Source organism: Lepus europaeus, chromosome 8, assembly GCF_033115175.1.
Source record: "Lepus europaeus isolate LE1 chromosome 8, mLepTim1.pri, whole genome shotgun sequence".
NCBI lineage: Eukaryota > Metazoa > Chordata > Mammalia > Lagomorpha > Leporidae > Lepus > Lepus europaeus.
Window position 1 is genome coordinate 103,300,497 of NC_084834.1, and position 12,474 is coordinate 103,312,970.

The 12,474-nt window shown below is 40.5% G+C and overlaps 1 protein-coding gene across 1 annotated transcript; it reads right to left on the reverse strand.

The window, feature by feature from the left end:
* Positions 1–1,616: 1,616 nt before the first annotated feature.
* Positions 1,617–12,089, reverse strand: AREG (amphiregulin). Its single transcript, XM_062199215.1, has 6 exons — positions 12,029–12,089; positions 10,684–10,932; positions 7,065–7,266; positions 5,822–5,977; positions 3,395–3,503; positions 1,617–1,697 (listed from the first exon to the last, which is right to left on the reverse strand). The coding sequence occupies exons 1-5, from the start codon at positions 12,087–12,089 to the stop codon at positions 3,410–3,412; spliced, it is 762 nt and encodes a 253-aa protein (XP_062055199.1). The 3' UTR covers positions 1,617–1,697; positions 3,395–3,409.
* Between the last annotated feature and the right edge of the window lie 385 nt (positions 12,090–12,474).

Here is a 12,474-nt window from a genome sequence, read left to right on the forward strand (position 1 = left end):
ACATGGTCAATCTCTCAAGTCAAGGTTTTTCTCCAAATCTTTTATCCCCAACAGTTGAATCTTCTACAATAAATATTTAGTAAACAAAGATGAGGGAAATGTGTGCTGAAGATGTTCAAGCAGAGGTAAATAAGATACTCAACACTGGCTGCATATGGGAAAGATCTAGATCTCCTAAAAATACAGATGTCAGCAACTCACTCCACAGAGTATGGGAACGGAGTCTGGGTGCTTAGACATTTAAAGCTCCTCAAGTGAGATTTGCAGCAGAGGCTGGGGATCAATTAATTAGAAGATCCCTACTCAAGGATTTGGTGGGTGATATGCCAGAAACAGATGGAAGTGTTGACACTTGAAGCACTTTACACTCATGAAATTCTATCAGATAATGGCTGGTGCTATGTTTATTATTAGTTAATTTTCTCAAAATATTGCCCCATACATTATAAAGGTTGTCTTGTTTTATGCCCAGGTCACTTAGTTGATTAATCTGGCAACCAACTTAGGAGTTAATTAATAACCTCAGTGTTCTTGAAAGAACATCTCTACAAATGCACACATGCATTTGTTTAAAATATGATAAAAAAAATGCAGTAGCAAAGGAAGGGAAGAAAAGAGTGGATTTTAGATTCTTCAGTCATTTATGCTGTGATACTAGGTAAAGAAACCTTGAAAGCAAATAATTCCCGGTTCTCTCAAAATATCACTTTGATAATATTCCTCTCTATTCCTGTCTCTGTCTATGGTGATTATCATGATGTGCAGTCAGTTTGCTTTGTTTTATATATGGTAGGAAGCTCTTATAAGAAGGCAGTGCCACATACTGATTCCAGATGCTTGGATAATTAACAGGATTTGTAAATTCTTTATTTATTTATTTATTTTTATTATTTATTTTATAGGTAGAGTTACAGCCAGTGAGAGAGAGAGAGAGAAAGGTCTTCCTTCCATTGGTTCACTCCCCAAATGGCCACCATGGCCAGAGCTGCGCCGATCTGAAGCCAGGAGCCAGCAGCTTCCTCCTGGTCTTCCATGCAGGTGCAGGGGCCTAAGACCTGGGCCATCCTCCACTGCCCTAGGCCACAGCAGAGAGCTGGACTGGAAGAGGAGCATCTGGAACTAGAACCGGTGCCCATAAGGGATGCCAGCACTGCAGGTGGAGGATTAACCAAGTGAGCCATGGCGCCGGCCCTAAGGATTTGTAAATTATATGTGGAGCAAGAAAGGCCAATTTCTGATGGTTAATATGAATATTATTAGTATTTGTGAGAAGTCTAATTCTAGTTTATAAGTTTTGCATTAAAAGTGCTTTCTAAAAAATGAATGTTTTAAAATCAAGATAAATGTAGAAGAGGAAATTATTTTTAAATGACCAAGTAAGTATGAGAAAAAAATAACCCAGAGTCTCACAACTTCAAAACTAATATTCAAACTCTTAAATCAGTTTGATTAAAAAAGTTTAATGAACCATAAAATAAATACACTCTGTTAAATATTAAATAAATTATTTACAACTTGAAAAAATACTCTTTATCTCCATGCATCTTTATGTACAGAAATAAGACTTAGCATAAAAAGTGACAATTGAAAGTTTAAAAGCGTCAGAACAAAATGGTGCCATTTTCTTATGATCCAGTGAAAAGCAGACCAACACATCATTCATAGTTGTGACTTGGCAGTTGCTCCAATACGATATCCTGTTAGAAAATAAAATGTTAGAGATAAGCTCAACTCCATCATAGCTTCAAGAAATTTCAAAGAACTGGGTACCAGATTTTCTGTTTGTGCTTGATTGTCTGTTTCTCTAGGATGTGTTATAAGAAAGGCTAAGAGTTTTTCAGAAACAATCATTTTGGCTTAAATCTGTTTCATACTAGGTAGGGACATTTGACTACTTAGGTAGAAGACTGTATGCTCAAATCTTGCATGAAAATCTGTCTAATAAAAGATGACAGAAGTCATGAGAAACATTTTTCCCAATCAAATCTATGCAGTGGACATAATTAAAATCAAGGATTAAATGGCCCTGGGTATTTATGATATACAGTTAATTTAGGATAATTAGTGCCAAGGGCATAATAGTAGTAGCCACCCAGATAATTAGGAGGCCACTGTGTGCCACTCAGCATATTCCTTTTCCTAAAGTCATTCTTGAACCTACATTGAGAAATCTCAATAGCACTAAATAACCAAAACTTCACCTTTATTCATACTAGTGGTCCTAGATTCAGCCTATTAAGCCAATACTTTAATTAACTGATACAATAAATACTGAGTACAGCACTGATACAGATAATTATCCATTTTGTGAGTTATTGAGCTAATTCTGTAATAGGCTAAGAACATAATTTTGACCTTTAGCTAATGCTAAATGTAGTGGTTCTCTAAGAATCAAATCTGGAGTGTTTGTTAAAAACAGATATTCTATTCAGTAGATTTAATGTTGGGCTTAGGAATAAGCATATGTAACAAGTTTTTCAAGTAACAATCCCATTGATGTTAGAAATCCAGTAAGATAAGGATGTGATGCTGTCTTTTTCTGAGTATCTGGGAAACCAAATCCTTTCTTCAGACTCACTGAATTGTGTCCTTGGTCTCCTAGTCTCCCTCTTCTCATGGAAGTTTCTTTCCCCTTGCTTTCAATAACAATGAATATCTCTCTTCATACTTTCTTATCTTATACCCACAATATGCCCTGCTTTCATTCTTTATGAAATCTAGCCCAAGATATTTCTCAAATTTTGACCCACCCCCTCCTCTATGTACTACCTCTCTTCGGCAGGATATTTAACCCAGTGAGTCCACTTCTAATGCCATTGCCAGAACTTTGGTTCTCCACTGTGTGAGGTCAACCTATCATTTCAACCTTATCTCTGCTCACATTCATTCAAACAAGACCATTTTCTGTAAGTTTCTAAAATGGCCTATTTTACCTCTCAGCATTACCCTCCCTTCCCTTTCATGATTGCTTGTCCCAATCTCAGCAGCCCTTTCAAGGCTCATTTCCAATGCCAACCTGAATCACAACCCTTCTGCTCCTGAAATACACTCCACTAGATTCTGAAACTCCTCATTCTTCACTGGTGCCTGTCTTATAACCCCCTCCCCCATCCCAGTGTTCCAGTTCCCTATATTTTTCTCTTATCCACTAAATCACAAGTTATTTGAGAGAGGATCGGTGTCTCTATCTCCCTTACAAACTGATTAAGCACATAATCTATCCTTAGTATTGAACTTTACCTCATACTCAAAGGGAAAATGTTTTAATAAAGTCATTGTTCATATTCTACCCATAATTTAGAATATATTCCTCATTTTTCTTAAGATAATTGAGTATTTTATTTTTCAAAATTCTACAATGTTATCTAAATATTTTGTTTTTACAAATTCAAACCTGTGTTATCCTCAGTTATGCAATGGCAGGTGCATTTCCATTTTCTTGTCGAAGTTTCTTTCGTTCTTCAGCTTCTCCTTCATATTCCCTGAAGCATCGTTTTCGAAGCCTTTAGAAAAGAAGACATTCTACTGTTATCAAAGTTCTATTTATCTATATATTGGATGGAGTTTTCATGAATTCAGGGAAATCCTTTTTATGAGTCCTTATAGATAATTAAGTACTTTTACTTGGCACTAAACCAAAACTAAACCCAACTATATGATATGATATTATCAATACTTTTTTTCTGAGGGCATTTATACTTTCTTTAAAAAAAAAAAAAAGGTCATTTATTCATTTGAAAGACAGAGTTACAGGCAGAAAGAGGGAGAGACAGAGAGAGACATCTTCCATCTATCAATTCACTCCTCAAATGGCCGTAATGGCCAGAGCTGGGCTCAATCCAAAGCCAGGAGTCAGGAGCTTCTTATGGGTCTCCCACGTGGGAGCAGGGGCCCAAACACTTGAGTCATCCTCCAAAGCTTTCCCGGGAGCAGCCAAGACATGAACCGGCACCTATATGGGATGCCAGTGCCACAGACAGAGGCTTAGCCCACTGTGCCACAGTGTGGACCCCTATACTGACTTTCTATAAGCACATTTCCAGAGGGCTGTGGACTGTGGTTTAAATAAGTGTCATGAGATACAGACTTTCATTTTAGGAGGTATGGAACATAGCCATATGTCACTTTCCAGCAGAACTTAACTGACCTCCATGTGCAACTGCAGGAAATGATGCTGGCATAGTTTTACCACACATAGAATCTATGCTTGCACAAACCAACTTAAATGACTAGAAATTTCTTTTCAAATAGGCTTACCAAACAAGTTGGACTTTGTTTTTAAATGTAAATATTTCTTTCGTTTTTTTTTATTACTACATTCAACCCAATGGTTTGAAAACCTCTTGGTGTACCAGTAATTCTATTTTTAATAGATCTTTAACCTATCTACTAAATACTATCATTGAAATCATAACAACTTTTCTTCGGTTGTCATATTTGGAGAAAAAAATTCACTTCAATTATGAAAGGTACCACCCTAGCAACCATGGCTTAGGCCTAGTGTTTGTTTTATGTATGATTAAAATACAAGGAAAATATCAAAGAAAAGTAGAAAAGTCACTACTTCAAAAGTTCCAATATGACAAAGTCTTTTCATACTTTTATAAAAGATTATTAAATATTTCAGTGAAATAATTATAAGTTTAATTATTGTAAAATGTTTCTCCTAATTAGCACTTGATTTCTTCTATCCTTCAATGTCAAGTAATAATGACGCATCTGAAGGTATCTTTTCTAAACATATTTGCATATCTAGCTTGAGGTACTAGAAGCTCAGAATACATTTAAACACACATCCAACTTCATGTGCATGATAAGGGAGTTTTCTTATGTGTTATTTTATCACTATCTCATTCGAATTCAAAATAATAGTAAACAATGGCAGAAGATAACCCCTTGTTTCCTGAATGGCAGTAGTGGTAGATCATGTACATAATCCAGTTGTTAAAGTAATTTACCAAGACCTAAAATTAGAATAATGAATGCATTGCTTTTCCCAAGCTCCAGTAGCACATGAGTCATCATAGAGACATCCATACCCTCCTCCAACTTCCCTTATTCTGACTTCTGTTGGACAGACAATGCCATTTGATGTTCCCATTAGTGCCCACTACATGGTGCAGTCTAGTTCTAGCATTCATTGGTCATGAAGTATGAGATCTGTTATTATAAGCATAGGGAACTCATTATAGGGTTGAACAGTAATGGAATTATCCTGACTTCCTACACCATACCATATGCAGGAAATTTTTTTAAACAGGTGAGTCTCCATATTATTACATTTAACAATAACAAAATAGGCATGAGTTCTAAGTAAACTAGTCCCATGCTATGCAATTCTTAACTCAGAATTTGATATTCTAGTATGAGAAGAAAACATATCTTCTCTTGGCTGCCCATTTGAAGTTCTTTGTGAGTTTTAGCACCAAAGCAAAATGTCTGACCTTATGAGTTTATTACAGCCATGAATTAGTTTCTGGAGTACTTGATCATACTTTGTAACATTCACAGAAGATATCAGTACTTTCTGAGATTTAGAATAATGAGGAATAGAAGTGAAACATAAAATAAAACCATAAATTTTTGTATTTAAAAATTGTTAGATCTTCTGAGAAAGAGCCTTATATATTAAGCTTTAATAGCAGCCAAAGTCATGTAAGTTTTGACTGCATTCTGTGATCTTTGTCAATGACCTGTAAAGATATGAACCAAAGAGCACACACCTTCCACATAATAATTCATCTAAGTTATGACAACAGAGTATCATAGAAATACCAAAAACCTTAACGTGCCATAGTATTAAGAGTCTTGTCATACTTACTGGATTGTAATAACTACAGCAACAGCTGTGAAGCTCACAGCAGAGACAAAGGCAGTGATGGCTGCTAAAGCAATTTTTGATAAATCATTGTCCACCATGCTGTGAGTCTTCATGGATTTTTCTCCACAGCGTTCACCAAAGTAATCATGATGACATCTGCAAAGATCCCACATTTGAAAATTATTATCACTAGAAACATTTATGGATTCTAAGCTTACTTTCCAGGTCATAAATAGCCCTTGAATTCCAATATTAAAAGGGTTATTCAATTTTTTTGTATTTCAAAATCATGAGACGTAGATTGGGTTCTCACAAAAGATGTATTAGTATAGGAACAAGTTGAATTAGTTGAGTATCATGTTCCAAGACACACCTTGCAATTCTTGGTACACTTTTTTATGACCAACTAGTGAGTTCAGTGACTTGTTGGGCAGTTAGGACATACCACTATCACCTAATGTGCTAGCAGCATTCAGATGAAAAGAAGTTATAACAAGGTTATCAGAAAAACACTTTCAGGTCCTTTTTTGAAGAGAAGTTTTTTGTTTTTTTTTTAAGAAATGTATTGCAAAATTATAGTTTGTAAAAAAAAAATTATAGTTTGTAACAGGGGTCAGCAAACACTAGCCCATAGATGAAGTCTGGCCATTTACCAAGTCTTTTTATAGCCTTCAAGGAAAGGATGATTTTACATTTTTAAAAAAATGGTTCCACGGCCAGTGCTGTGGTGCAGCGAGTTTAAGTCCTGGCCCGCAGTGCTAGCATACCAAATGGGTGTCAGTTTGAGTCCCGGCTGCTCCACTTCCAATCCAGCTCTCTATTTTTGCCTGAGAAAGCAGTAGAAGATGGTCCAAGTCCTTGGACCCCTATATCCACGTGGGACACCCAGAAGAAGCTTCTGGCTCCTAGTTTCTGATCAGCTCAGCTCTGGCCATTGGGGTCATTTGGAGAGTGAACCATCAGATGGAAGACCTCTCTCTCTCTCTCTGGCTCTGCATCTCTCTGTAACTCTGTCTTCCAAATAAATAAAATAAATCTTAAAAAATGGTTCCATTTTATTTGAATATATAACTACATACATCATCTTGGGACATGAAGCCCAAAATATTTACTATCTTCTCCTTTAAGAAAAAGTTTGCTGAACCTTGGTTTATACATTGAAAAAAATGAATGGTTTTCTGTGTCTGGGGATTTCAGACAAGTGTTAGAAACACAGAATTCTGTATAATTTAGGAAAACTCACTTGCACGTTACTGCGTCCAGGTGCTCTATATATTTGCATTCTCCATGAATGCAGAAGTTTTGGAATTCTGCATCACATGGGTTTTTCTTCTTTTTGTTTTTTCTGTTTTTGCCATTTTTGCCTCCCTTTTTCTTTCTTTTGGGTTTATCTGAAGTCTTTTCACTTTCTGCCTTGTTTTTCTTGGGTTTAATTACCTGTTCAACTAAAAAAGATAAGATTCATTATGATAATCTCCCTTAATCTTAAATACCATTTGCACACCTTAGTGAGAGAGAAAACATAGCAGTAAAAACTCACAGGGATAATGGCTATGTTTGTCTTGTTGTTCATCATGATACGTACACCATACATTCACAAAGAAAATAACTTTTAAAAATCTGAACATTGGGGCCAGCACTGTGGCGTAGCGGGTAAAGCTGTCGCCTTCAGTGCCAGCATCCAATATGGGCACCAGTTCAATTCCTGGCTGCTCCACTTCTGATCCAGCTCTCTGCTATGGCCTGGGAAAGCAGTACAAGATGGCCCAAGTCCTTGGACCCCTGCACCCACGTGGGAGACCTAGAAGAAACTCCTGACTCCAGGCTTCGGATTGGCCCAACTCTGGCTGTTGCGGCCATTTGGGGAGTGAACCAGCGGATGGAAGACCTCTCTCTCCCTCTGCCTCTGACTCTCTGTAACTCTTTCAAATAAATAAATCTTTTTTAAAAAATCTGAACACTTGGTGATTTTACTGGCTTACACACAAATTTCGAATTCATTTGTATCATCATCAGCATCAGCATCAGCAGCAGCAGCATTACTGATAATAGGAATTACGTGTACAAGAAAAATCCACTACACATTTTAAATAGTTCTTGAATTTCTAATACATTCAAAAGTTGGGGTAATGAACATTAACTCAATTAAACACAAATGACACTTGTATATAGTATTACCCACATGAGACAGATGAGGAAACTAAAGTTCAATGACGGTCAGTTACCTGCCCCAGGGTGAGAAGTTAAGAAATGACAGTGCTGGGATGTCAACACCTGTCATTTCTCCATTGTCTGATGTTTTCTATCTTTTCCTGGTAAAACGTCAATGACATTGGTTAAAATAGGACTTGGGGTTTTCCACCATCAAGTAGTACCCATTAATTCCCAACTACTGACCCTGTGTTCACAATCACAGCTGGGAATTAATGGGTACTACTTGATGGTGCAAAACCCTGAGCATTGTATGCTAAAGCGCATCACATTAAGCGCTGTTTCTGTGTTAAGGCTATGCATTTTGGTACAATAATCCCTGAATAGGTTTATCTGATCCAATATCTGGCAAACAGTGCCCAGTGAAGAGTAATGCCACTCATTATGATCATACACACCCATTGAATAGAAAACTTTAAGACCATGGTAAGGTTCACAGGGTATCAGAAGCAGAGCCTTTCTGATTAGGAAAGGACAAATAATATAAATATGTTAGCAAACTAATAACTTTTTCAAAGTCATATTAGGAGCCATATTCAATAGGGGTTAATGCAATTTCTATATTGAAACACCCCTCTAATAATAAAAGAATCCAAGTTAGAATAAGTCCTTTAAAAGAAACATTTTAAATTAATATTGCTTCACATCCACAGATTTCAAATTCTTGGCAGGAACAGATAAAATATAGTCACTACACTGAAGTATTTCCATAGCTATTAATTCTCGTTCACAATACATTGCAGTCTCGAGCACTGGCCCTTTGTGCCACTAACTTCTTTGGCATGCTGAAGTGTTAACGTGAAGCATCTTTAAGAGGCAGTTTCCAGGCACCCTGATGGTCTAATCTCATGCCCCTGAAAATAAGAATTATAAATAGACCCCTTCGCCACATCACATAAAACCAAATGTTCAGAAGTAAGGGAGTGAAATGGAATGCTCGCTAAAGCATTTCCACCAGTCATCTACCCCAATCTCTTAGCCTGTGGCAGCATTTGCTCTTTGCACCACTTCTGGAAACCAGAGAGAAGGGGAGGAGCCAGGGAAACTCAGACCAGGAGAGACAAGGCCTTAAAGGGCTTGTGAATCAACTGCCTCCATAGAGATGCTCCTAGGATATTAGATGTTAAGTCTGATGACCTCTTCCCCTCAAACTCAAAGTTGTATTAAAGTGATGAATAATATTTGTCTCTTATTTGGGGAATCTCATTTTAAGAAAAGGGTCTTTTTCAAAGATTAGATAACAAAAGTGAAGGAAAACACGGTTCCCTATTATCCTATTATTTAACTTTTTTTTTTTTTTTTTTTTGACAGAGTGGACAGTGAGAGAGAGAGAGACAGAGAGAAAGGTCTTCCTTTTTCCGTTGGTTCACCCCCCAATGGCCGCTGCGGCCGGTGCGCTGTGGCCGGCGCACTGCGCTGATCTGAAGCTAGGAGCCAAGTGCTTCTCCTGGTCTCCCATGCGGGAGCAGGGCCCAAAGACTTGGGCCACAGCTGAGAGCTGGACTGGAAGAGGAGCAACCGGGACAGAATCCGGCACCCCCAACCGGGACTAGAACCCGGGGTGCCGGTGCCACAGGCGGAGGATTAGCCTATTGAGCTACTGTGCAGGCCTATTATTTAACTTTTAAATGGTATGTGGGGTTAAATAGTGAATTCAGCTATTTAAATTTATGCATATTTGTCCTCTTTGAATACTCCCAAAAAAGCATAATTATTATCATTAGCTTCTCCATACCTAATGCTTAAAAAAACTTCTAACTCCTATCCCATTATTCCTTCTGTTCCCTGATTATTGTTAAAATCTAGTTATTGGGGCTGGCATTGAGGCACAGGCATTTAAGCTGCTTGCAAAATGCCATCTTCCCAGTTGAGCAAGGTATGAGTCCTGGCTGCTCCTCTTCCTATTCAGCTCCCTGCATTGCATCTGGGAAAGCAGCAGACGATGGCCCAATTTCTTGGGCACCTGCTACCTCCATGGTAAACCCAAGTGGGGTTCCAGACTCTTAGCTTCTGGCCTTGGTATGGAGGCCATTTGGGGAGTGGAGCAGCGAATGGAAGATCTCTCTCTCTCTCTCTCTCTCTTTCTGTCTCTCCTTCTCTGTATGTAACTCTGCCTTTCAAATACATAAATAAATCTTCTTTAGAAATGCAGCTTATTTGGCAGGGTGGTGTTGGGGGTGGAGATACAAAAACCAAGATACAAAGTGGACAGGAATGGTTAATGTCCTCTTCTGTCTCAGAAAGGCAGTCATACAGCACGATGGGAAAGAACGCAGTATCAGGAACCAAGCAGAATGGCACACTAATTCTGGCTCATCTGCTCACCACCTGTGTAACCTTGGGCAAAACAATTAACCCTACTGAGCTTAAGGTAGCATCACATTAGCCAAATGAAAATAACAATTCCACTTTACGAAAGCTCCTGTGAAGATTAGACTTAACAGACATAAAACACCTGTTGGCACTCTGGACCTACAGATGTGCCCGCCTATGGCTTTTCTGTGTCAGTTACCTACAGGGCATGCAAGAGACAGCACACACAAGAAAGCACTTGACAATCTGGGGCGCAGCTTCTCTTCTGAAAAGCAGCAGCTTCACCCGAATCAACCTGTACAGCCTTAGCCCACATTTTCGCTTTCTCCTCTCCTCACCTCTGACTGAATCATCTACGATATAGCCAGATACTTGTGGTTCATTATCATACTCTTCTGAATAGTCATCGTCCGCCCCGGAGGACAGGTCACCAGTAGCAGGCGTTTCACTCAAAGGGGAAATCTCGCTTCCTGGGGACATCTCACTCCTAGAGATGACCTCAAGGCCGTCAGCGCTGTGGTCCCCTGAAAACGATTCTCCCTTCCCAGAGTAGGTGTCATTGAGTTCCAATCCAGCCGCAGAGGGACCTGCAGAGGGGGCAGGGAGGGGACAAGAGAAGAAAAGGTAAAGCGAGGTGCTCTCTCACCAGTCAACTGTGTTGGGTAGAAATGTTTGTCCTCGGCTATCAAAGCAGTTATTGCACATGTGCCCGCTATTGTTTGGGACTGAGTCACTTATGAAAGCAACTTCGCATTTTGCCAACAAGCACACTCAGCTGTTCCAATTACAGAGCTGCCTTTATCCGGGTTTTCTTTTCCACAGATCATCTACATTAATTTCCACATTAAATAATGATGATGATGATGATGATAATAATAATAATAATGCCAAACAGGCAATGCAACATAATAGAATTACTATCAGAAAATGTCTAAATATCTCCCCTTGCTTCACGTTCCCAACGCACCATTTGCTAGAATGCTATCCTGGCCCATTTTAGTAGGTTCTCTAGGTAAATATCAGATTTTCTAAACATGTTGCTCATATTTTTAAGAGTATATGGAGTATAAAAAGTAATATAAATGACAGCTGATAATAATGACTATTATTATTTTTTAAAATACATTTATATTGTTATTACACAGGGAAGAAACAGCTGCGCAGGGAAGACTTGGGGCCCCGAGTTTCAAGCCTCTGATTTACCTTGCTGGTCTCAAGGAAACAGCACCAGAGGGGTGCTCTGAACGAACCCTGAGAGTCTCTCCAGGAAAGTACAAAGGAAATCACCAGGCCGAGGAGCTGGGGAATTTAGGTAGGAGGCAGCGAACACTCCTAGGTGCAGGAATTCACTGCTCTGACATCTGTGGAAATCCCTTTACCTGCCTGGACCTCGGCAGGGTTAGGATGAAATGAGCCCTAAAGGCCCCACCAGCTGCACGGAAATAAAAGCTCAGGGGTTCTCCCCGGCACCCTCGCTCTGGCCTGGACGCCTGAGACATCCGCCGGCTCCTCTCTTCCTCTCTTGGAGAAACTGCAGGTTGGAGCACGGGGATGGCTATCTGCTCGGCCAAGTTGGAGGCGTCCAAAGTCGTTCTGGGGAGATGCAGCTGCACGGATCAAGAGGAGACACTTTGGGCTGCCGCGGGAGAAGCGCCCGGCAGCTCGGCGCGCGCAGGTGCTCACCTGAGCCGAGGATCAGCAGCCACAGCACCACGGGCGCCGGCGGCAGCAGCGGGGCTCTCATTGGTCCCGCGGGGCGGCGGCGTCTCCGTCTCTGGGGCAACTCGACAGGAGCTACTGGCCGGAGAAGGCGGTGCAGGAGGGGAGGCGGAAGAGAGAGGGGAGAGCAGCGTGTGTGGCTGCGCCCCCTGGCCCGGCCCGGCTCGGCTCCGGCACCCCGGGCTCGTTGGGGAAGGCTCGGCCGCGACTGGGGCGCAGGCACCGAGGTGTGCGAACGATCCTCCGAGCGCCGCGCACCTGCCGCTTTATACGCCCAGCCTGGGAGGGAGCCACCGCCCGTGACGTCACGGCCTCGGCCGTGGGTGGAGGCCGGCGGCCGCCCCAGAAGTCACTCGAGTCCCCGAGCCACGGGCGAGCCACCTCCCTCGTGCTCGTGCGTATGCGGCTCT